Source organism: Oikopleura dioica, chromosome PAR, assembly GCF_907165135.1.
Source record: "Oikopleura dioica chromosome PAR, OKI2018_I68_1.0, whole genome shotgun sequence".
In the NCBI taxonomy this organism is placed as follows: Eukaryota; Metazoa; Chordata; class Appendicularia; order Copelata; family Oikopleuridae; genus Oikopleura; species Oikopleura dioica.
Window position 1 is genome coordinate 6,740,591 of NC_137293.1, and position 23,699 is coordinate 6,764,289.

General features: G+C 41.6%; 7 protein-coding genes and 1 long non-coding RNA gene across 8 annotated transcripts; 3 read left to right on the forward strand and 5 right to left on the reverse strand.

The window, feature by feature from the left end:
• The first annotated feature begins 1,307 nt into the window (after positions 1-1,307).
• LOC145704633 (cyclic nucleotide-binding domain-containing protein 2-like) lies at positions 1,308-3,324 on the forward strand. The gene is made up of 8 exons (XM_081782102.1): positions 1,308-1,436; positions 1,665-1,847; positions 1,888-2,058; positions 2,101-2,419; positions 2,467-2,562; positions 2,838-3,015; positions 3,065-3,205; positions 3,249-3,324. Exons 1-8 carry the CDS (start codon positions 1,316-1,318, stop codon positions 3,300-3,302), a joined length of 1,263 nt encoding a protein of 420 aa, XP_081638228.1. The 5' UTR covers positions 1,308-1,315; the 3' UTR covers positions 3,303-3,324.
• A 517-nt stretch (positions 3,325-3,841) lies between these two features.
• LOC145704653 (uncharacterized) lies at positions 3,842-4,655 on the reverse strand. Its single transcript, XM_081782126.1, has 4 exons — positions 4,528-4,655; positions 4,272-4,485; positions 4,088-4,229; positions 3,842-4,046 (listed from the first exon to the last, which is right to left on the reverse strand). The coding sequence occupies exons 1-4, from the start codon at positions 4,619-4,621 to the stop codon at positions 3,879-3,881; spliced, it is 618 nt and encodes a 205-aa protein (XP_081638252.1). The 5' UTR covers positions 4,622-4,655; the 3' UTR covers positions 3,842-3,878.
• A 502-nt stretch (positions 4,656-5,157) lies between these two features.
• Positions 5,158-6,331, forward strand: LOC145701535 (uncharacterized). The gene is made up of 3 exons (XM_081778750.1): positions 5,158-5,854; positions 5,912-6,096; positions 6,144-6,331. Exons 1-3 carry the CDS (start codon positions 5,158-5,160, stop codon positions 6,294-6,296), a joined length of 1,035 nt encoding a protein of 344 aa, XP_081634876.1. The 3' UTR covers positions 6,297-6,331.
• Positions 6,332-6,582: 251 nt separating this feature from the next.
• LOC145701537 (uncharacterized) lies at positions 6,583-8,559 on the reverse strand. The gene is made up of 5 exons (XM_081778751.1): positions 8,452-8,559; positions 8,292-8,351; positions 7,954-8,244; positions 6,710-6,892; positions 6,583-6,666 (listed from the first exon to the last, which is right to left on the reverse strand). The coding sequence occupies exons 1-5, from the start codon at positions 8,557-8,559 to the stop codon at positions 6,583-6,585; spliced, it is 726 nt and encodes a 241-aa protein (XP_081634877.1).
• Positions 8,560-8,968: 409 nt separating this feature from the next.
• On the reverse strand, positions 8,969-9,265 carry LOC145704679 (uncharacterized). Its single transcript, XR_014134480.1, has 2 exons — positions 9,145-9,265; positions 8,969-9,100 (listed from the first exon to the last, which is right to left on the reverse strand). It is a non-coding gene; the product is annotated as an uncharacterized LOC145704679 (long non-coding RNA).
• Positions 9,266-10,322: 1,057 nt separating this feature from the next.
• Positions 10,323-12,465, forward strand: LOC145701538 (uncharacterized). The gene is made up of 4 exons (XM_081778752.1): positions 10,323-10,381; positions 10,509-10,652; positions 11,562-11,871; positions 11,918-12,465. The coding sequence occupies exons 1-4, from the start codon at positions 10,323-10,325 to the stop codon at positions 12,206-12,208; spliced, it is 804 nt and encodes a 267-aa protein (XP_081634878.1). The 3' UTR covers positions 12,209-12,465.
• Positions 12,466-13,451: 986 nt separating this feature from the next.
• Positions 13,452-14,951, reverse strand: LOC145701539 (complex I intermediate-associated protein 30, mitochondrial-like). The gene is made up of 5 exons (XM_081778753.1): positions 14,790-14,951; positions 14,640-14,745; positions 14,460-14,567; positions 14,254-14,412; positions 13,452-13,511 (listed from the first exon to the last, which is right to left on the reverse strand). Exons 1-5 carry the CDS (start codon positions 14,912-14,914, stop codon positions 13,452-13,454), a joined length of 558 nt encoding a protein of 185 aa, XP_081634879.1. The 5' UTR covers positions 14,915-14,951.
• A 1,006-nt stretch (positions 14,952-15,957) lies between these two features.
• Positions 15,958-17,552, reverse strand: LOC145701540 (fumarate hydratase, mitochondrial-like). The gene is made up of 5 exons (XM_081778755.1): positions 17,475-17,552; positions 17,252-17,395; positions 16,306-17,208; positions 16,144-16,258; positions 15,958-16,100 (listed from the first exon to the last, which is right to left on the reverse strand). The coding sequence occupies exons 1-5, from the start codon at positions 17,550-17,552 to the stop codon at positions 15,958-15,960; spliced, it is 1,383 nt and encodes a 460-aa protein (XP_081634881.1).
• Positions 17,553-23,699: the final 6,147 nt, after the last annotated feature.

Below are 23,699 nucleotides of genomic sequence, written 5' to 3' on the forward strand. Positions count from 1 at the left end.
TTATGAGTTCACAAACAGCCGGCCTTACTATTGAGAAAAACACTGACTTAGACTTGACACTGCCTTTCGGAATAATCGACGAGATTTGCTCACAAAGCTTGCTTTCAGAAGAATTGTAAACGTTTTTTGACCTTTTAAATATTCTGAAAGTAGTCGTTGTTGACAGAGAACAAGTTTTTGGAGCGTAATTTTGAGCTTCCAAGGTCAGAGATAAAATAACAAAAATTATCGATTTCGAGAAATTTTCAATTAAAAAAATCTCCGAAAAAAAGAGCACCAAAGCCACTTTATCCCGCCGAGAAAAAATTAGAAAAAACGACCTCTTTTCAAAACAAGTCTCGGTTTTGAAAATAAACTGAAAAAATTCCGACACTGAAATTTTCAAGCCGTCAAAATAGGTCCGCTCGATATCAAGGACAATCGGAAAGGCGTCTCAAATCTCAAAAATGCTCGTTTCAGAGGGTAACGCGCTTGACACTCTGAGAGCGGCAGTCATAGCTTCTAACAACTTTCCCGCGAAGACTAACTAAACATAATCTTGAAATCTGCTCCACAAAAAGAGCCTTTCCATAACCACCGTTTATTATTTCTGCAGTGTCTTCTACTAACCAAGCTTCGAAATTGAAGACATAGAAGAGTACCTCAAAACATGAATCGAAGGAGAGCGATTTCAATTTTTATAGGAAGCCGAACATGCGATCGTCTTCCGAATATGCAGAGAAAAATGACAGTTGTCGACATTCAGCGATTTCAGCGATCGCAAAAGGCTCGAGAAAGATGGCGGCGAAATTTGAAAACGCTCAGATTGCTTTGTGGGAATGGTTTTTTTTGTCATTTTTAAACATTTTATGATATAAAATTTTGGCTTTTTTATTTATTCAATTTGTCACTTACTTTTCAAATTTCAAATTTGGAAATTTATATTTTATTTATACAAGTGCGTAAAAGTCTTTTGTTCGCGAAAAATCGACATTCAAAAATTCGAGAAATTCTCAAAAAAGAAACCATCAAAAGAGTCTGCATCGCCTGTAAGAAAGCGCTAGAATCCGTGATTCCCAGCGACTCGTGGCAATCAATAACAACAGGAAAAGAGTGGGAACGCTTCTTATCAAAAAACGATAGAACACCTACGTTAATACAGGAGGCTCGATTGCTTCTGTTGTGTTGACGGAGAGATAAAGTCGGCCAATTTCAGTAATTCAGTTTACGATAGAAAGCTGTCACTTTGCGTTTGCACAAGCTCGATATCGATAAAAACGACTCAAAGTATTTTCCAGCGACTTTTTTTTTCACATAGAGTTCCTAAATCTAAGAGATGAAAAGAAAAGTCAGAAAAAACTCTCTTCAATTCGACACATCGTTTTTCAGATCTCGGACTTTGCGGACAGAGATTTTAAATCGACAGCAGAAACATATTCTTACTTCAAAGCCTGATGGTATTTTCTTGGCTCTGAAACCTGTGCAGAAAACCTGAGTCAGGGTTTGAAAGATCATTAATGGAAAGCTGCGTAGCGGCTTTTAAAAAACGAAGCCAAAAAGCTTCAAAATAGCTTTCCAATTGACCTGACAGACCCTGACTCAGGTTTTTACACAGGCTGCCGAGCCCAGGGTAACTTTACCCATTGCCAATGGGCCATTGGAAACTCTAACGACGATAATTTTAGTGAGGCAAGATGAAGACATCATTGCAGTCGTTAGAGGCCTCCAAGCGCTGGAAGAATTCACCTTCTATTCAAAAACAGTACAGTATGAATTCGCCAAATACGCATTCTTGGAGACATACGGACCAAACAGAGTTATTTTCAAAGAACGGCATCGAGCTGATTTTCTGTACATTGTTATAAAAGGTGATCAAACAGTTGGATCAACATTTATTCATTTTTTCAGGAAAACTGATCTACAGAAATGCAACGGAATCGACTGTCATCGGAAAAGGTGAAAAAATCGGCGAAGACGAAATTATCGGAAACCGACTTCGAGGCGGTACTTTGACGACTCAGTCTGATGAAGTCCAGTTGCTCTCATTGCACAAAGAATATTTCGATGAAATTACCATCGGTAATGCTCTTATAAATGTCAAAATATCTTACTTTTTCGCAGCTGAGAACCAAAGAGGAACGCAGCTAAGAGAGATCATTGCCAGATCATCTGTTCTGAGACTCTGGCCGACGCAAGAATTACTCAACAGACCTCAAGATTGGATCATTCGAAATTACAAAGCCGACAGTTGGATTTCGGAAGACCTCTGGAACGACGACTGGGTTTACATCGTCAAAAGTGGCTTTTGCGTCGTCGCCAAGGGAATGGACGAGATTGAAATGCACCTTCATTCGCACAAGAAGAAACTGAGAAGAAAACGGCGCGAGAAAATGAAGCAAGATCTAATTCACCGGAAGTTCGGCGGTGGAATCGTCCAGAGGTACAAACGCAAATTTTGATAAAAACTCTGATCTTTTGTTTGCTCAGTTCAAATGCTTTCCGGCCACTGCAGTCACGTGGAATGGCTCCGAGGGACTGGAGTTCACAGCGAGCAATGCATGAAATGGACTCAAATATCATCAGGTAAGAGATAGCTTTGACTTCTATAACAAGAGTTGCAAATCTTGTGAGCTGGCTGAGCTGAGGTATCTGAGCTAGCTGAGCTACAGCTCAGCTCAGCTCAGGAATTTTGAAGGTACGGTCAGCTCAGCTCAGCTCACTTTTTTTAAAGAAAGCTAGCTAAGCTCAGCTCAAATGTTTTTCAAAAAGAGCCAGCTCAGCTCAGCTCAGCTCAATTTCGACCTCAGCTCAGAAAAAATTTTCAAAAATTTGCGACTCTGTCTATAACCGCTGTTCAGGGAGCTAAGAGCGGGCAAAAGCAACGACTCAAAATGGTTCGTGGCAAAAGAACTTCACCCTGGCGATGTTGCCGCAGTCGACAGCTTGACAGACACAGAGAATCAAATTAACCCCCGACTCGCCCTCGTGACCTCTCAAGGGACAGAACTCCTTCAGATAAAAAGAAAAACATTTCAAGTGCGTTTACTAACTGTCTCTCTAGTTTAAACAAGCATTATCTTTATAGCGATTCATTTCCGCAGACTTGAACAGCCTCCTGACGATAATGTCGAACTCGTATCCGTCGTTTGACGATCTTCAGCGATCAAGAAATCATCATATTGAGTGGCAAATGTACAAAGCCGCCGTTTTAGCTGGGGCAATGAAGGTTTTTCTTTCAAAAAATACAACTTTCATAACAAAAATTTTAGGCTCCCAGATCACACAGAATCAAGCTCCAGCCACTCAGTTTCTCTGTTGCCTAAATAAACTCATGCATATTTCAAACTTGGTTTTCCTCCATGATTTCAATGAAATTCGGATTGAAATTTATTATCAGCCATAAATCATTAAGCCTTTGTCATCGACTTGCTTTGAAATTTGAGAAAGAATTCTTCCAAGCGAAAGAGTCCATTCGTCGTCCATATTGTCAAAGAGACGAAACACAGTAGACCTTCCTTCGCAGAGCTGAAGAACAATCCAAAGAAAAAACAGATGGAAGCTCATTTCTCTCAGTAAAAATATGGTCTTATTCAAAAGGCCTTGTCTAAAGTAGAAGTCCTCTTTGCAGCTGATTAACTCAGGCCAATTAGCCAGACAATTATCCTCTTATTTCAGACTTTTTAAACTGCAGTTTTCCAAATTGATGATGCATAAATTAATTTTAGACTTCATTTAAGATGAATTATATTTTGACATGCACGAGAATCTCGTGACGAGATGATGCAACTAAAATGATTAAACTAAGATTCGAAAGATTTATTTTTTATAAAGCTTGTTGAAGAAAATTAATATGATGGTTCAATACTATCAACTTATTGACAGAATATACTGACGTTTTTCTAAAGATTGTATGCAAGATAATGTTCTGATTTGAAATCTATAGGCAGGACAAAGGAACTTAGTGCAGCTTTGCTCGTGTAGCTATCATAGTAAAGTCGCTCCACGCTGTTTCTGCCGACAATTAGGTAGACATCGTCAAAAGCAGCAACAGCAGGATTGAAGTAGGCCTAGAGATAAGATAGTTAACAATATTTCTCAATAAGTTTACATGTTGAAAGGAAGATAGCTGGACCCATTTCTGCTCCCAATTGTTCTTGAGTATATAAATTGACTTTCCGCCATTATCGAATCCTCCAAGAGCGATCATGCTTTCATCGTCCAAACCAATGCATTGTTTTCCATGCGAAGGTCTGAAAAATAAAATTATGAAAAATTTCTATCGAGGCTGATACTCATCGTTGTTGAAAAAGTCGCTGACTTTCTCCCAGTTGACAGTTGTCGTCGTATATCTGGATCCGCCCCAATATCGATCATCGTATTCGTCTGCCCATCGCTTTCTCCTCTTTCTCCACCATCCTCCATATCCTCCCTTTCCCCTGGAATATGTCGTTGTCGTCTTTAATTGCTCGACGGAATGTGCCATATTTAGGTCTGCCGATCCAACAGCTATAAACTTCTTGTACGATTGCGACTTAAATCTGTTATTACCTGTTATGTCGCCTTTGAAGAGTCCGACGCAACCGAGTCTATGAGACATTTTCGTCTTCTTTTCATAAATCTTCACTCGATCGCCGTTGAACATTTGGCATTCGTCAAAACTTCCCCAGCCGAAGCAAATATACACTGAATTGATGCTTTCAGAACCCTGGGGTTAATGGTTAAGGACCCCCTCTCCCCCACCCTCGTCAACAATTTTTAATGGGGGGGGTCCTTAAGGTAGTCCATTCCATCGAAAGAAGCAGTTTTGTAAGTTCAACTGATTGAATCACGGCGAGTCAACAAAACTAGTCTACTAAACCTAGTAGTGCTAAGTTTCTTCGCCGAAGCTGGCATCTTTGGTCAGACAGAAAGACGTGTGTTTCGCCGTTTTTGGCATGTAAGGTAATTCTCGCCTGCGTGGACCTTCTAAACTTCCAAGTAATCGAGTCGGCCCGGGGATTATTTTTAGTGATCTCGGTATAAAAGGGTCCTGGGAGCGGCGGTTTAGGTTAGATTTGTTTTACATCAGAGAGATATTCCCTGTGCGAAAACACCACGAAAACGAATGAAGAAATGGTTCGAGATTATTTCGAAAAATAAAAATAAAAAAATTATTCTAAATTTTATAAAAGAGAAATCATGAACCGTAAAAAGCTCCTCTCAACCTTTTTCTTCACATCCGTCCTCGCGAAAGAGCCTCAAGGTCAAGATGACTGCCCCAACTCCGCCTGGCAATTCGTTGCCAGCGCTTCCGGAAACTACTGCAAGCCGATCGGAGTCTCTGTAACTTGCGACAACCGGCTTATGCAAGTCGAGTTCACTCACCAGCACATCTACAAGAATCTCGACCCCGTTCATCTCGACAGTGAAGGATCTGCCGCCATCGCTGGTTTCGACGAATCCTGTTCTACGATCTCAAAAAGCGGTGGAGTCTACACGGCTTCGATCAAGCTTGACAAGTGCAACACTCAAGTCACTCAAGACGGCGGCAAAATCGTCTTCGAGAACTCCTTCAGCGGCAACACCGCCGCCCTCACTGTCCAAGGCATCATCATGACCAAAGTCCTTTCCTTCCCCGTCAGCTGCACCTACGACGACTCAGTCACGCTCGAACTCAACCCTCTTCACTTGCAAGGCAGCGAAATCGACATCACTGGCATCTCGAACAACGGCACCTTCGGCGACTACTTCGACATGGTCGCCTACCACGATCAAGAGTACAACACAGAAATCACGAGCGATAATGCTATCGTTATTGGTGAGACCGTATTTGTTCGAATCTTCGAACTGGAGAATATCCCGACAAATGTTGATTACTACCTCACCGACTGCACAGGCACCGGTTTTATTTTTATTAATCAAAAAGTTAATTTCAAATAAAAACCGACCAAAGCGTATAAAAAATTCGGAAAGCCTAATGCAGGCAAGTTCGAAATCGTCGACCAAATGTGCTACAACGAGCTGGTTTCTGCCACCAACGACCAGCCCATCCGTGGTGGTCAAAGACAGGGCGAAACTGGCATTACTTTTGACTTCACCGCTTTTGCTTTTGAAGGACAACCCGATCAGCTTTCAATGGTAAGTGAAAAGTGTTTTGGAAGTCGAAAAAATAAAAATGAATTAAGCAATGCTCGTTGAAACTTTGCGCTCTTGCTGTTGATGGAAGTACTGTCTTGTCCGACTGCGCTGTTCAAGCCGATCCCTGCCCGGCTGGTTTCTCCGATCAACTCGAACTCAGCAGATCGTTAGACTACCCTGAGCCTTTCCCAATTGAATAAATACTGATAATAAATGCTTGTTCAAAATGAAAAAATGACGCTCCTTCGCAGGTACCTCAAACGCTAGAATATTCTCGCACTTTGAACTTACCCTCGTCTCCTTCTGAGTCAACTTGGATTCCAGACGAGAACTTGTGGCTTTAACGAGTCTCAAATTTCAGCATAGCTCGTTGTTTTTCAACATGAGTTGAAGCGGGTTTGAATTTCAAGCTCTAATACAAACAAGAACAAACGGGCCGGTACGCAATATCGATAAACTACCAAGTAGTAACCAAGCACGCAACTACTAAGTAAGAAGATTATTTGAGAGTATCCTTTGTTTAAGCTTTTTTCCACTTGCTTTTATTTGACTTCCCTCCAATTTCAAAATCTGAAAAAGACATTATTTTGGAAAAAGAAGCCCTCAATTCTACCGCAATCGAATCCACGTGACCGCCAAAAAAGTACGCCTTATTCTTGAAAACAGCGATCCCAGCATCTTTGATCGCTTCTTCGATTTGTTTTCCTGGGTAGGAAAGTCCCTCTTGATTTATTTTTCCAACTGCGTTCAAGTCGTACATTCCCGTTGTTGTCAGGACCTTGATCGAGCGATGTTTCTTAATAAAATAAATGAATAAAAGCTTTTTTATAAACAGTCCCTTGCATTCTTCAAATCGAGGTCTTTGAACTCAGACTCTGATTCTCAGAGAGTGGGCATGAATTCCGACCTTATAAATCTCACATTTTAGTACTTTCTGCAGTATCAAATTTATAAGGTCAGTCTTCCTCGCAGTTCCGCAAGTAAATAGAAGACATGAAAAATTTCAGACCTGAGATAGAGATTTGGCTGTAACGGAGGGTTTTAGAGTACACTCTTAATTGTTATTTATTTTCAGAAAAGTTTTCGATGGCTGTTTTTAAGTTCTCCCTTTCGGGATCAAGATCTTTCTGCAGCCTTGGCTGCGGCAAAAAAATGGGGATACTTCTTTTCTGGTTTTTCTATATCCTCTGCTTACCGATCGTCTTTATCAATTTTATTTTCTGGAAAGAAAGCAAAAATATTTCAACTCTATTTATTAATTTTACAATTTTAACATTTTTAAAAAGGCCGTTTGCAATTTTTTACAAATGCTGCTGCTGCCGAAGATACTCTCAATTTCGGAACGAGCTGATAATGACAACTTTTGGTCTCTTGGGCTACGTCACACTTCTTTTACTGTGGATCTTCTACGGTTATGATTACTGGGCGATTTCCGAGAATGACTGGTATAATTTATTGTTTATCGTCTATTTCTACGCGATCGGGGCTTCACTGTTTATCTTTTTTAAAATTGCTCTTGTTGCTTGCTTAGGTACTATAATCTCCTAATAGACAATGAAAGATATTTATAGGAGATGAGGAAGAAGACGACGAAGATGATCAAGCCGCAAGATTTCTTGCTGGTCTCATCACGCTTCGCATTTTTCAACGACAACAAGAAGAACGGGCTCGCCGACAGTATATCTCTGATATGCTTGAACGAGCCTTTAGCGATTCTTGAGGGAAAAAAGGTAATTCAAGGTAATATTTCGATTTAGTTCTACGATAGTGTATTTTCAGAAAATCCTCTGTCAGCCAAGATTTCTTTGAATAAATTATTCTCGCTCAAAAATACGAAAAAAAAACCTTTTATTTTACCTCGCATGATTTGCCATGAAATCCAGCAGGACATTTGCACTTGAAAGTTTTCTTGTCTTTATCGGTCCCACAAATTCCTCCATGTTTGCAAGGCTTCCCATCACAAGGTTTCTTTTCGCAGAAATTGCCGACAGTGTTGTCAGGGCAGTCGCAAACTTCCTTGTTTTGATAAACATGGCATTTTCCACCGTTTTTACACGGATTGATCGAACAGCGCTCATGCTCACAAAGTGTCCCGTGGAATCGAGTTTTGCATTCGCAAGTGAACTCGTCCTCAGGTCTTGGTTCGTGCTGAAATGAATTTTTGATGAATCTGCTGTTCCAAATACACACTGTACCTCTTTGGTTTTCTTACAGGCGCCATTATTCCGGCACGGATTTGGGTTACAAACGTCGATCTAATTTTAACGGGTTTTGATTTTTATTCGCTCTGAATTCAAACATCGTTTCAAATTAATAAACTCAAAGCCCGTTCCTCGCAGAACTTCCCATGCCGACCTGGAACGCAATCGCAAACGAAGCCAGGTTTCTCCTCGTCCACAAGGCAAACTCCTTTTGATTCGCAAGGATTTGGTTGGCAAAACGACGTTTCGCATGTTTCGCCATAATGGGAATTTGGACAGGCGCACTCGAAGGAGTAAGTTTTGTTGTTGACCGAGCAAAATCCGTTGTTTTTGCACGGTTTTTCTTTTTACCAAGGTCAAATTCAGCTGGGTGGGACGGTTTTTAAAATGATAAAAAGGTTGTTTTTAGCTCTAATTTGTTTGATTGACTTTGGTTTTCCTTACAAAAAAAGGGAAAACCAAAAAAATCGTTGAAGAAAAGAGATTTTTAAGGGGGATATTCATCTAGTCAGGAATGTCAAAAATGTCACGAATGTCGGAATTTACCCGAAAATCGAAGAAATTTCAAAGATTGCGAAAAAGCTTAATCCTAACCCAGTGTTCGTAACACTAACCCTAACCTGAGGTTTTTGACTAAGTCAGTGCCCCTCCCCCTCAACTTTGACCCGTCCCTGCACAAGGCTCCAGTTCACAGAAACTACCGGTGAATTCGTCAGGACAGCTACATTTGGCCACAATTTTGGACATATTTCTATTCGCCAAATCACACAAGCCCCTATTCAGACATGGATCTGGATCGCAAACTAAAAATAATTTCTCTCAAGAAGTCTCTGATTGATTTTTTTACTTGTCGTTCTGAATTGAGTAAACCAAATTGCGAATAAAATCCCTATAACCAAAATTGCAGCGCCGAGGCCTTTCAGACAGTTCTTTTCCTTTGTTTTGAGTTTTCTCATTTTCGAATATTTTATTTTCTGCGCTTGAGGACTCGTCAAGGTAGTTATCTTGCTCGTACGGTGAACTTTAGAGGCGAGTTAGCGAGATTAGACCTTTTTTAGGATTTGGAAACAACGTAACAATAAAATTATTGTTAAGGGGCAGAATTGCAAATCTTGCTTTATTTTTGCTGAGCTGAGCTGACCTCAGTAAAAATTTTTCTGAGCTGAGCTGAGCTGGCCTTTTTCAGAGGTAATTGAGCGGAGCTGAGCTGAGCTGAGCTAGTTGAGCTGAGCTGAGCTAGTTGAACTGAGCTAAGCTATTTTTAAAATCATTGAGCTGAGCTGAGTGAACATAGTCTGAGCTGAGCTGAGCAGATCAGATAATTTTCAAAAATCACTGAGCTGAGCTGAGCGACTGCTCAGCTCACTCAGCTAGCTCAGCTCACTCAGCTAGCTCAGCTCACTCAGCTAGCTCAGCTCACTCAGCTAGCTCAGCTCACTCAACTAGCTCAGCTCACTCAGCTCAGCAAATTTGCAACTCTGGTTAGGGGTCCTAACTTAGCACTGTTTCCAGCATCAACCCTATTTCCTGGTCGATGGACTGGTTGAGAAACCCATATTTTTAAACGCTTTCAATCACGTGTCGATGGAAAAGAATAGTACTAATACTACGTCAGACTGAGGGACCAGCTTTGTTTTCATTAATCGTGACGACTTCTGTCTACCTGAAGATTTTTATAAGTTTGATTTTTCCCTTACGTAAAAAGAGAAAGAGCGAGAGCCGATGGCGCTGCACTGCTAGTAGTATTCAAACGTAGTCGCCCCTTTCATCCGTATAAACCAAATATTCGATAATGGCAAAGCTCGTTCGTGTATTTTCTTTTTTATGCATTTTTCCAAGCCTTTTTCTGCTGAAATTTGCGAGGAATCCCCGCTCCAGAGAATTTCCCAAGCTTGGAACGAAAAAATTTACGAGTTTTTCCGGTCAAATCTGTTGCTTGTAAAAATTCAAAAAATAAAAAAGGTAAAAAATAAAGGTCCTCAAAAGAAGATTCTTCATTAATTAATAAGGAGAAGAGACAGTAAGATGTTCGATAAAATTCATCGAAAAAATCGACGGGAAGACGAAAAAGATTGTTGTGAAAAGTATGTCTGAGTTTGCCCAAGAAACAAAAGCGACGAAAAAGTTCAAGGGCGTGATCGTGACTTCTGCGGATTTGAAAGTTGTAAAAGGTACACCCTTATCATAAAAAATCAATCCAAATCTTCGTAGAAACGATTTCCACGGAGAAGAAAGACTGGAAGAGCTTCAAAAGGTCCTCAAATGTCGAAAGCAAAAGAACTGTCTCAAAACGCCAGAGAAACTTTTCAAACTCAAGAAGCCGAAAAAGTCGAAGAAGAGTCCTCACTTGATAACGTAAGTCGATACTTGTTACGTCGTAACTAAAACAATGAAAAAGTGAATGTAAAAAAAATCCGTCATGTGTTGACATGATAAATATCGTCAGGGAATCAACAAAAGTGAATGTTGGTTTACATCTGGCAGTTATTAAATGACATCATAAAATAGAAAATTGATAGTTTTAGCTTTTCTCACGGACTCAGAGTTGCAAATTTTGTGAGCTAGCTGAGCTACAGCTCCGCCCAGCTCAGCTCAGCTAGCTCAGTTTGAGAAATCGTCAGCTCAGCTCAGCTCAATTTATTGAAAAAAAATCAGCTCAGCTCAGCTCAGTTTTTTTAAAAGAGGCCAGCTCGGCTCAGCTCAGCTCAATTTCGACCTCAGCTCAGCTAGCTCAGCTCAGAAATAGTTTTCAAAAATTTGAAACCCTGCACGGACTCATTGTTCTATCTTATCTCTTTCTATGACTGTTCAAAACCTAATGAGTAGTTTATATATTCATACTATTAATAGATGCATACTCTTAGTATTTCGGATTTTAACAGTCATAAAAAAGGGATAAATTGAATTGAACTTTGCGAGAAAAACTTTCACTATCAATTTTCTTGTTTATGATATAATTGGACTGTAGCGGCAAATTAAAAAATAGATCAATCAAGATTCTGCTAGAAGGATTCTTTCGACACTCATCGGGAGTCGGCAAGGTCTTTGTCTTCCTTGATTTCAAGTATCAAAATGAGGGTCATTGTACCATAGTTTGTGTAGTATTTACTCGCTGATTCAAGCGTTTGACACAATCTTGCGATAATGGCCCTTGAGAAGCGGGCTTTAAAAGATCTTGGAAAAACAACACTTTCTAGCGTGAATCACCCAATTCTCCGGAAGCGACTCATTTTGCTAGGAATTCTGAAAAATTGAATATTTCAGGGAAATTCAAATCTCCACGACAAAGTCGTTCATTCCCGGTTTTCACCAGATCACTTGGGATGTTCAAGAATGGAACGGGACGAAAATTGATGTCGACTCCGACTCTCGCTTCAAGACGAAAAACTGCGACAAGGGCAAAAAGTGGACGCTGAAAATTCTCGAGCCAGAGCATCGAGGAATCTACTACGCCCATGTTGGAGCGACGAATGATTATGAAAGAGTGGCGATTACGAAGCAGAAGAAAGCGGATTACATTCACTCGGATTTTTTGGACGTCTGTAAATCGAGCGAAAAGAACTTTTGCTCAATGGTAAGGCTTGAATATTACCTTGAATCTTTCAATTAATTTTGTTAAGGAAACGTCGCTAGAAATGAACGGTTGCAACGGCGGGTACTGCTGCGTCCATGAAATTTACACCGAGCCAGAATGCGTCTGTAAAAGCGGACTGGTCGGAAAAACTTGCCGAGAACTAGCCAGAAGCACGGAAAATCTACCGACAAACGGGGGTCTTCAGCTGAAAGAATGGATGTCGACGTTGTTCTTGTTGCTTTTTGTCGCTGGATTTGCTTTTGGGTCTGTTCTGCTTTGGAAGAGAAAGAAAAATGACAGGAAAGGATCAGACTTTTTTTCCTCCGTTTTTAATTGATAAAAAATGATCCTCAAACAGACTGCAAATCGAACGAAACCTCGAAAAGCGCCGGAATACAGAGCAGCTTGAAAACTCGATGACTTTTCTCGCTAGTACCTTAGATGCTTCCCAGCAGCATTTACAGATACCCAACTCTGTATCGAAAGTTTCTCTTGTTTCAAATAGAAGTGAGAAATCTTTGCTATCTCCACCTTGTGGACATATTTTTAATCAAAGCCAGTTTCAGTAAAGTTCAAAAAAGAAACTAAATTCTGTTGAAATTCAATTTGTAAAATTTGTGTTCCCTATTTTGCCTACCGTATACCTGTCTGTCTCTTTTGTATCTAAAACTGTATATTGTAATAAAAAATGAGCAAAGTCTTCAAAATCGACTCTCGTTTACCTAAAATTTAATCGATAGATCATTATTACGAATAGTAGTATTTATTCAGTGATTTACTGTTCTGACTTTCAGGGAGTGACAATATTTACAGCAGTTACAGTGTGGCAGATTTACTATCAACGTGTTTAAATCTTCGCGACGGGTATTTGCGTTGAGTTCTTGAAATAGCTCCTCAAAATTTCCATGGATCTTTCGCTTCTGGAGTCGTTGAGTAGAACCGCGCCGTATTGTGACGTTGCAGGCGAGGACGTAACGCTGCTTCCTCGAGGGACGTAATCGTACAGTACCCGTAAATCACGCTGCTTCCAATTTCCATAGATAGTAGATTTAGTCGGCTTATGAATCATAAGTTATGATCCTCCTCTCGGCTCGGCATTACGACGCATTTAACGAAGATAAACACCATCGCCATGATACAAAGGCCTGTAATGACAACATACAGGAACATCATCACAGCTGGGAAGATAAACTCCAGACGCTTTTCTTCGGCGGCAGTCAGAGCGGCCACTTCGAGTCTCATCTTTTTTCGCAGATTAAATTTCCCACAGTGACGTTAATTCTCTTCTATGATTTCAACGCTTGAGGAACAATTGTATAGTGATTCGGTACTAATTGTTGCGCGCTTATAAACCGGTTTTCACCCCTCTCTCTAGCGACTATTGCAAATTGCAATGGCTACTATTGAACACAGTAGGAGCTAATTGAACGAGTCCGATCAACATTAGATATGCAAAATTAGAAAGAGATCTAAGGACAGATGATTTCCGATATTGATCAATCCGAACCTGCAGGTCGCCACAAGTAGGCCATCTGGTCAATTCCTCCCCCATGCTACCTTTATTGCTCTCATAAAATAGTTTATTCGTTTTTATATCCAGAAATCGACTCGACAAACAGTTCAAAAGATGAGTCAAATATCTTGTCAGAAATTAGGAATCCGATTCCTTTCAATTGGGAAGGATCTATTGGCGGTATTTTGGACACTTTTCGGCCTCTCCAGAAGAACTCGGCGGAATCAAAAGGAATTTTCACCGTCGTCCAGTCTTTTTTTGCTTTGAAATTGGCAATATATGATCCCTGACAGCTAATGATAAGAAGAGCGTAACATATTGCCTTTTACCTTTGCGTAACTCATGGTCATGTCGGTTTGAACGGGATAAAAGCGCGCTTGAAAGTTACGATTTTCAGAGCCTCTGACGCTCATTTCGATGCCGTCAAATCCTGCAAACGTTCCTGGTTCGAATTGAGTCTGGCAACTTGCGAAACCACCGAAAAAATGATCCGATAATTTTCCGTAAAACTTTAGCATTTTGTCCATTTTCTCTACATAGCCGACGCTAGAATATTGTTTTATAAAGCCCTCTATCTTTGTTCTTATCTACCTTGATCCAAGCATAACAGTATCATTGACGGCAAACCATGTATTTTCCAAAAAGTTGAAGTTCATTATCTCTATCAGAGGACTATGATACGCTGCTACTCCCCTCAAGTAGCTACCTTGCTTTAGGGCACCGAAACCTGCTTACTCTTCAGCTTTTTCTAGGTCAATTTTCTTGTCAATGGTACTTAATAAGTCGACATAATCTTTTTTGAGATAGTTTTATTCATTCTTGTAGCCAGAAATAGAGTCGACGAAGAGCTCGAAAGAAGAATCAAAAACCTTGTCAGCAATGAGAAATCCCATTCCCTTCAGCTGGGCTGGATCAATTGGAGGCATTCCAGATGGTCGTCGTCCTCTCCAGCTGTATTCAGTCGAGTCAAAGGGAATTCGGACGGTTGTCCATTCTGGGGTGGCTTTGAAATTGGCAGTGTATGATCCCTAGACATGGAAATTTGCTCGTGAATAAAAATAAGTAGGGAACGAACCTGAGCGTATCTTCCGTAAGCGTCACTTTCAACAGGATGAAATCGGGCTTGGAAGGTTCTTTCGGATCCTTTGACGTTTATTTCAATTCCGTCGAATCCAGCAAGCGCTCCTTTTTCAGCGATAATGGAAGAGTTCCATTATTGAAACTTTCAATTTGAAAGTATCATTTTATCGCCCTTTCCTGGTTCAAATCGAGTCCGGCAGCTGGCGAAACCTCCGTTGAAATCGGACGACAACTGCCCATAGAACTTGAGCATATTGTCCAGCTTCTCGACATATCCAGCGCTAGAATCGATTACATAACACCTCCTATCTCTTCTCCTTCTTACCTGACGCCTCCCATGACGTTGTCATTGACAGCGTACCATCTCAGTCCCAAAAAGTCAAAGTTCATCTCAACCGATTTCGCTCTAATGTTCAAAAAACAAAAAGAGATAAATTTTGTTATTCTCATCTCGAAAATGAATTTCAGTTTTTTCAGGGCAGGCAAAAACGGACTCGCGAACAGTTACGTCAACAGCTAGTCATATTTGGGTTCAACCGAGTTCGCTATTCGTTTTTTGGGCAAATTTGGGAAGACAACATTGATCATCCTTTATTCTTCTTTGACAAGCTATAAAAGCAAGCGAGGATACCTACTGAAAATGGGCGGAAGTGTGTGGTCCTGCCTTTGGGCCAGACAAAGGAACCTAGTGAACATTTCTTGAGTTGGACATAAAACTGAACTAAAGAGGTCAAAACGATCCAGGCAGAAAAGATGAATCATCTTCAATCTCACATAAAATCGTCGGAATCATTGTCGGAGTCGTTGTTCGTCGTCGCGGGCGGATCATCTTCAAAGAGTCTATCGTATGACTTTTCGTATCTTTCCTTCTCGCATTGCAGCTTGAAGGCCTTTTCTTTCTCAGCTGCGTCTTTCGCCTTGGCTTTTTGCTCGGCGAGGACTTCAGCGTCCCGGGCGAGTCGTTCCGCCTGCAGATCTGGCTTCATGTCCTCTGAGCGCGTCTTTTCGATCTTTTTCACGATGTCGTTGTTTTTCTTCGCGGTGATGTACTGAAGTTAGCGTCCCGAGATCAACTCCGTCGTCCATTCTAATTAGTGGTTTTTGTAACTCGGTAACGCTAAGTTAGAAGACGGCGACGGGAAGCCGCGAATTCATTAATGCGTACTTTATTGTAGGATCAAGTCCTGAGGTACAGAAATGGCGCAGTAAAGAGAGACCAATTAGTAACCGGTCAAGCATTGCTTGAAGTGTAACGTGGAAAATTGATGGAGCGGGATGTATTTGATGGAACTATGCATGTGAGTGTGCGTTCACCCATAAACGGAAGAGCGAAGAGTGATAGATACTTTTAAAGAAGTGTAAGCGAGTATGCGAAACCCAATATATTAATATTGAAACGAAATTGAATAGGTCTTGAGGTGATTTTAAATCGATTTCATATTTTTTCTTCTATACTCAGCTTCGAAAAAAGAATTTTTAAATCGTTGAACAGCTTATTCGGTTTGGCCAACCAAAGCGTCTAATTGTTCGTCCGTGATGCCGTCTTCTTTGGCAGCCTCTCGGAGCGTGATTCCTTCTTTATCCGCGTTCTTGGCGATGTGGACGGCCTTATCTTGTCCGAAGTGGAGGTGCAAAGCTGAAAAAGGGTTGAAAAATGGGTTACTTGGAAATGTTATCACCTGTTACCAGCATAAGAGACTCATTGAGAAGCGGATCGATCGAGTTATCAACGAAGGCATTGCACGCAGTGCCGATGAGCTTGGCAGATCGGAGAACGTTCGACGCTATGACTGGCTATTGATTGAGTGTTATGAAGGGGTTGATAATAGAATAAAATTTACCGTGGAGACGTTGAGCTCAAAGTTATCGCCAGCGTTGACAAACATATTATTGGCCATGACCTGCGTACAGACCATAGTGATAGCTTCAACCTGAGTTGGGTTAACCTTCTCCTTTTCGGGAAGACCACAATGTGGTCCAGAAGCGAGGAGGCGTATACCATTGGCAATCTTCTGGATGACTCGGGCGACAACGTTGAGAGCGCGGGAAACCTCAAACATGGCCTCATGGTTGGGGAGAGCATCGAACTTGTTGGGAGCGGAGACAAATCGAAGACCGGTGTAGTTGAAAAGCTCCTCACAGCAAGCCTCTGCGAAACCAATTCCAGCGTTGAGACCGGTTCCAACAGCGGTGCCACCGATGGCAAGTTCGTATACTCTCGGAAGAGTGGCTTCAACACGGGCGATTCCGTTATCGAGCTGTTGAACGTATCCAGACAATTCCTTTCCAAGAGTCAATGGAGTACGGTCCATCATATGATTTCCGCCAATTTCGACAATGTGCTCAAAAGGCTTCTGCTTCTCGTAGATGGCATGTCGGAAGTTCAAGAGGGCTGGGAGAAGATCGTTCTTGATTTCAAGAGCGGTGGCGACGTGCATGGCCGTAGGAAAGGTGGAGTTGGAGGTTTGAGACTTGTTGACGTGATCGTTGGGGTGGACGGGGAAATTGGTGCCGACTTCGCTGTCGAGGATGAGATTGGCGCGATTGGAAATCACCTCGTTGGTGTTTATGTTCGCCTGGGTGCCAGAGCCAGCCTGGAAGGTGCAAAGAGGAAAGTGACCCTCGTCGTAAAGCGTCCCATAAATGACCTCCTCGGCGGCCAGTTTGATGGCGTCTGCGAGCTGGGCATCGAGTCCAAATTTCTGGTTAGCTTCGGCGCAGGCCTTCTTGAGATAACCAAAAGCCTAGTGAAGCGGTTACAAATGGAATAATTTAATTATCAATTACCTGAATTATCTGTCGGGGAATCTTATCGCCCTCGCCGCCAATGGGGAAATTTTTCAACGATCGGGCAGTCTGGCAGCCATAGAGCTTGTCGTTTGGCACCTGCATCTCACCCATGGTGTCGGTCTCGGTTCGGAAGCCAGCCGCCTAGAATTTATTTTAAAATGGCCAATTTATCACGATGGCGATGAAACTGAAATTCAGTTTTATATTATATAAATCTTACCGCTTGCTCATATTCTTCCACTGGCTCCTGAACTAGCTCCTCAACTGGCTCGTGAACTGGATCCAGATCTGGTTCCATAAACGGTTCCAGAAATGGTTCCTGATCTTGTCCAACGTCTTGATCTTCTCCATCAGCAGGTCCCTCAGCGGGAATTTGCTCGTCGGCCGGAACTTGAGCTTCCAATTCCTAAACGTTCGTAATTTTAACCATCTAAAAACCTAAGAACCTTTTCCCACAATTGATTATTGACTATATTATTTTTTAATTGACTACATGTTATTAATTTTATAACCGATTTCAAAAGACTCAAATTCGACCTGTTCCGACGTTTTTAAGCAGGAATGCTCGGCTGACAACAACGAGGAGAAGATCAAAAGTGAGGATACGATCGAGATTGATACAAATAATACGAACGAGAACAGCAATGGATCTGCTTCGTTGATGGAGATTTTCGGAAAAGCAGGATTTCCAAATGGCATTCCAGGATTACCAGGTTCGTAAAAAAGTCGATCTAACTTCTCACAGTTCAAGCGCTCAACGGGCAAATACAGAATCCAATTAAAGCCCTCTTCGCTGGACAAAATCAACAATCCCTTTTATGATAAAGTGGCGCTTAAAAACTCCGCAAAGAATGCCGAAAGCAATCGACACTTTTAAGAATCTTGGTGATCTAGTAGAAAATGTATCCCTTTACTTTTCCGACGATGACTTGCGAAAGATGGTTCTCCTCGATCCTGATCTCAGATCTTTATTCAAATCGATTATTTACGTTTGTTTAGACATCCTCCTAGAAAATGCTGAGCATATAAAGGCCACTGCCCGAATCTTCTACATGCACGACTTTACACTAGTAGAATCTAAAGGAACGAGGCTGACGATTCTTTTCCCTTTGTTACAGGGTTTCCAGGCAATTTCCTAAGTCCGCAAAAGCCATCTCAACTCAGAATCCTAGTTGTTTGACGTCAAAGCTTTTTTCGATTGATGCAACTTCGAACCGATACACGGATCTAGATAAACAACTTTTCTTTCTGCTCCACGAGGCGGGCTTCACCACCAAGCAGATCAGATACAACCCGCTTTTACTAACAACTGAGAAGGCCGTGAATCACGGCCCGTGATAACTGAAAGACTTCTCTTTTTGCGAGAAACGAATAGGATAAATTTTGACATCAACGCCGAAGGAAGTCCAGAGCATGTGCCTATTGATGCACTTTGTCAAGTGTTCAAAACTTAGCCTATTAGCGATTCTCTGCGTCCAATATTGACACGGAACGATGGCAGCCCTCAAGAGATCATGAAAAGATCTTTTCTGTAGAAAAAATTGTCGCCAGCGACAATTGAATAAGCTCAGGCAGCGAAGAGCAGCACTGAGAAGCGAATAAAGACGACAAAAGGAAAAGTCGACAAAATGGAGCTGCAAACAAAGCTAGGCAAAATTTAGTCACTTAGAAGATATTTTTTAACCGTAGAATTACAACTTTATCATAATTATCATAAACATAAAGATAATCTCTGTTACTTAGATGGGGAGGTGCATTTGGAAGTCGCCAATGTCAATAAGATCCGGGATCTTAGATCCCCTTTGCCAAGAGCCAACGCTTAGCAAAGCCGGTATCTTACGGTAAATGGGACGAGACGATAGATGGGACTGGAAACACTCCAATGTGCCCTCAGTATGACGGATTCATCGACAAAGTTGATCAGATGGAAGGACAGACTTATTAATCGCCCAATGTTCGACAAATTGGAAGGTTTTTTAAGTCATAACCGACAATAAATATGGCTAAGATTTTATAAAAAAAAATGTGATAAAAACACAGAAAAGGTGGCTAAAACGGAAACCAATGACGAAGTATTACATCTCAGTGTATATACTCCTTCAAACTTTCAATCATCTACAATGGTCTTCAATTGTTGACTTTGAACGTCTTTGATTTAAACTAAAGTCTAGAAGAAACCAGTTATGGTCTTTTTCTACGGTGGTAGTTTTCTTTGCGGAGGAGCATACCTGTAACTATTGAAACACTACTAAAAACTAAAATTTAAACTAGTTACGATGCAGCACCACTTGTTGCGATCGGAGACTGCATCGCTGTGGTCGTCAGGTGAAAATAAGGCACTCACTTCCAATAATTTCGTTAAATTAAGTTACCGACTTAAAATGCTAGGCTTCCTTGGGGGGAACTGCCTGATGACAGAAAACTGCCTTGCTCAATATAAAATCATCGAGAAGCTCTACTGCTTCGTTTGCGATAAAAGCTTCTTGCACGAAAAGCAAGCCGAAACGCATTACAGAAACTCACTGTACACAAGCAGTCCTTTTATTTAATTCGAGAACGAAAAATGCCAGGAAAAAGAATAAGCAAACTACCGGCCAATCTTTCTAGTAGCATATTTTCTGATCGTTCTCTTCGTTGATTTCAATTTTAAGATTACTCGATGGACTTTTTCTCTGGCAATCAATCCGCAGCAGTATCAACTTCTAATTCTTCACCGCAAAACAACCCAATTTCAATGACACCAGTGGTGTCACACCACTGTTTAATCCCTCCTCAGCTTTAACCCTTCCTGTTCCAAAACCTATCAACGAACTCATGTGCTTAGTCTGCAAGGAGAAATTCCCATCAGAAAAAGCCCGTTTTGCCCACCTACCGTATTAGATCCGACCGTCGCTTGTCATACAGAAACTCCATTAACCTTCAAAACAGTCTGCATTCTCTGTATAAAAGACTGCGAAACGGTAAGTCGAAATCTATTCCCATTTCAAATTCATTCATCTAGGAGCAAAAACTATCAGCACACTTGCGATTACACCGAAACGAATGGCACCAGAAAAACTATTTTTATCGAAAACGGTCGCGCAAAAAAACGTCGCTTGTCTGCATATTTAATTAATTAATCATTTCATTAATTAAAAACTAATAAAAACTATTTTTTATTTTATTTACTTACGTTGCGGGCTAAAAATGCGTCTTTGCAGCCAACGCACAATGAGTAGTCATCGGCATGCCAGATCCCGAGCTCCAATTCTCCGCGACACTTCCTGCACTTTCGTCCGCCGTTGTTCTCCCGTGGAGGCCTGTTGGCATCCACGAACCTCAAATATGCCTCGAGTTCGATTCCCTACAAAATGAAAATAAGTTCAATTCTGATTTGTGATAAAAAAAATCGAATTATTTCAATTTTTTAAGCAATTGTGGGATTTATTGCAGATCGATGTTGATGACTAGGTGATCGTGGGGTTGATTTTTCTACCATTACACCTATTGATAACCCACGAATAAAGACCGGCACTAGCAGATCATGCTAATCGAACTGACCAGCAGCGTCAAGACCAGATTGGCTTTGGTGGAGAACAAGCGGCAAGCTAGTGTGGTTGATTAGCCAGTAGCGGGAACTGATGTGAATTTGGATGGTGGGTTCGATCGTCAGCCTGACGTTGAGGATAAGAAGTCGTCGATTTTGGTCAATGATCCTCATCTCAGTAAGCATATCTCGATTGTGAGAGAGATTGACTTCAGAGCTCGACTCAAATTCTTCAAGACGGATTCGGAATTTAATTTCATTCGGTGAAAAATAAATCGTTTGTTCTTGATGTGGTTGAATTGTGCCTTCAAATCCGCTGAGTTGAAATTGAATTTCACAGGGCAGCAAATTTTTCATCTTGATTCCAGGATAAATGATAATATTATTGCCAGGCATTTGAAAGTTCAAGTGATCGTAGGACGAATCTAGTGTTATAATTCTTTGCTTTTTATAAATCTTGCGGATTTCTTCTGTCAGCTCTTGGCCTTGAGGAAGATCGAACGACCTTATTTCAACTTGAAAAGATGTTTTACGGTCGGAAACTCTGTGAGGGTCGCAGTCGATAGAAAACATTCCTCTTGGATAGTCTCTCCAGTTAATTGTTGACTCAGATATTTTGTAAAGATCTCCGACGGGGCGAACTACGAACTGACCATCGTCATGCTGCAGCGGAATGTACAGTTCTTCCTGAGGCTGAACAGCACCAAGAGCCTCTTGGTCCAAGAGGCGTTATTTCATAAATATCATCTATCGCATAATCTGAGCGTTTGTATATTTCCAGGGGCTCAGAATGTTTCGAAGAAATCTTAACAGCTGAACGAATCGTCACCATCTTTCTTGCTGAATCGGTTAGTCGGACTTCAATAAGGATTCGGATTGGCATTTTTCCTCCAGGATGTACTGCGTGTCGGAAGTATAGACCAACTTTGTTCACGGCAATAGGTTGAAGACTTGTGTAGTCGCAAACTTTAATCCAGATGCGATGTGATTGCTGTCGGTACTCTCGAATCTTTTGATGGCCCCTGGCGAATAGGAAATCATCTTGAGTGTTCGTCGGTACCTTCCGCCATGGCTTACCCAAAGACTCTGCACTGGTACAGTACAGTGTTCTTTGGATCGCTTGGTTCTTGCTTCCACTTTTTAATCAGGTCGTAGTTGATCTTCCGCAAATCATCTCCGTAGCCATCAATCGGATGCTCCAGTAGATAGTTCAATGTTTGCTTCGACCATTCTTGCAGAACAATTATTCTAGTCTTTTCCGTTACAAGCTTGAAGGAAGCACCGTCGGGCGTTGCTTTGAAAACGATTTCAATTTGGCAGACATCATCGTCTTCTAAATCAGCCGCAATGACCTTCTGGAATGAAGGATGGATATTGTAAAGTTCTCTGCAGTCCCAAGCATTGTAGGCTTTGCAGACAAGATTCGTGTGCTTGTGATTGTTCGACAAAGCTTCGAAATTCAGAGTAGAATCGACGAACTTCATTTTCACAAGTTTGTCGCCGTTGGCCTCTCCAAGCTCGACTGTGACATTCTTGAGCCCAAGATTGAACTTTAGATTCCGAAAGACTTCCCCAGTCATGACGGTTTTTGTCATCGCTTCTTCAATATTCACTGGAACAGATGTTCGTTCGTATATTAGCTGCATCTCACCGAGATTGTGCTCGAGGAAGTCGCGAACGACCCAGAATTGGCTTCTATTCAATCCGAAGTATGCCTCGCTAAGAGTACCATTGATGTGCATGTTGGGAACTGACCGGTCGACATTCTGTTGAAGATTTCTTTCGATAGCAAGGGATAGTTCTACCCGTTTCTTGAGGAGCGATTGCTGATGTCTGACAAATTTGAATCCGTTGAACTTGAGGTCGCTCTCTCCAGCGTCGCTCAACTCCATTCGATCAGCTATCCAAATGTCCATTTCCTTCAAGCCTACTGTGATGCAATCGAGCAAGACTTTCTTCTCCGGAAATCCATTTTGAGCATATTCTTCGAAGTGTAGCGTTCCTTCTTCGTCACTGAGTTTGAAAGTATTGGAGATGGACAATTTTCCCAGGTCGGCGATGATAACTTTCGGACTGTAACTGGATTCTGGTAAAATTAGGTTGGATTATTAGCAGTGATGTCCAGCATGACTCGTGAACCACAACCAAGATAAGTGACTTCTGCTCCGACCAAGGCAGTGCGATAATGATTGACCAGCTCGAGGAGCTGATGGAAGTGAAGAAAATACGCGGTTAGTTCGACTTGAGGAAACATTAGCTTTCAATTAGAATGATTTGTCAGTCCTCCTTGATCGCAGCATATACTGATCAGGACTTTCAGCATCGATTGCCTCTACTGAACCAAGCGCCAAGTCAACATTGAATTCCGTCGGTTCAAGTTTTTCAAAATTGCACCAAAAATCATAGAAGATAAATCTATGCATCGATCTGCAATAAACCTTTATAAAAACTTACCAAATCTCCCCCTAGACGAATTCGTTCTCCATCGATGGCATTCAGCACGGCTTCTTCTAGCACAACCGGTGTTGTCTTGCCAACTAGACGCAGCACGGCTAGAACCCGGGCTTTTTTAATGTTACATATTTTAAGATAAAACTTAAATTTCTTTAAGCCCATGCCTCTTATCGGTCTTCGAGGATGACCATCTTCTTCCTCGTGATCCGATGGAGGCGGATCCTCGTCATCCGATGGAGGGGGATTCTCGTCATCCGAGGGAGGGGGATTCTCGTGATCCGATGGAGGGGGATTCTCTTGATCCGATGGAAAGGTATCGTCGGAATCGTCGTCGTCGTCGTCGTTGAAATCGTCTTTGCGTCGAATTCGTCGTATTCGTCGCCGTCGAGGTCGAATCGAAGACGCTGAAAGGAAGGAAGAGAACGAAGAAGCTGAAGAAGCTTTCACGAGGGTGTCGAAGTTTTT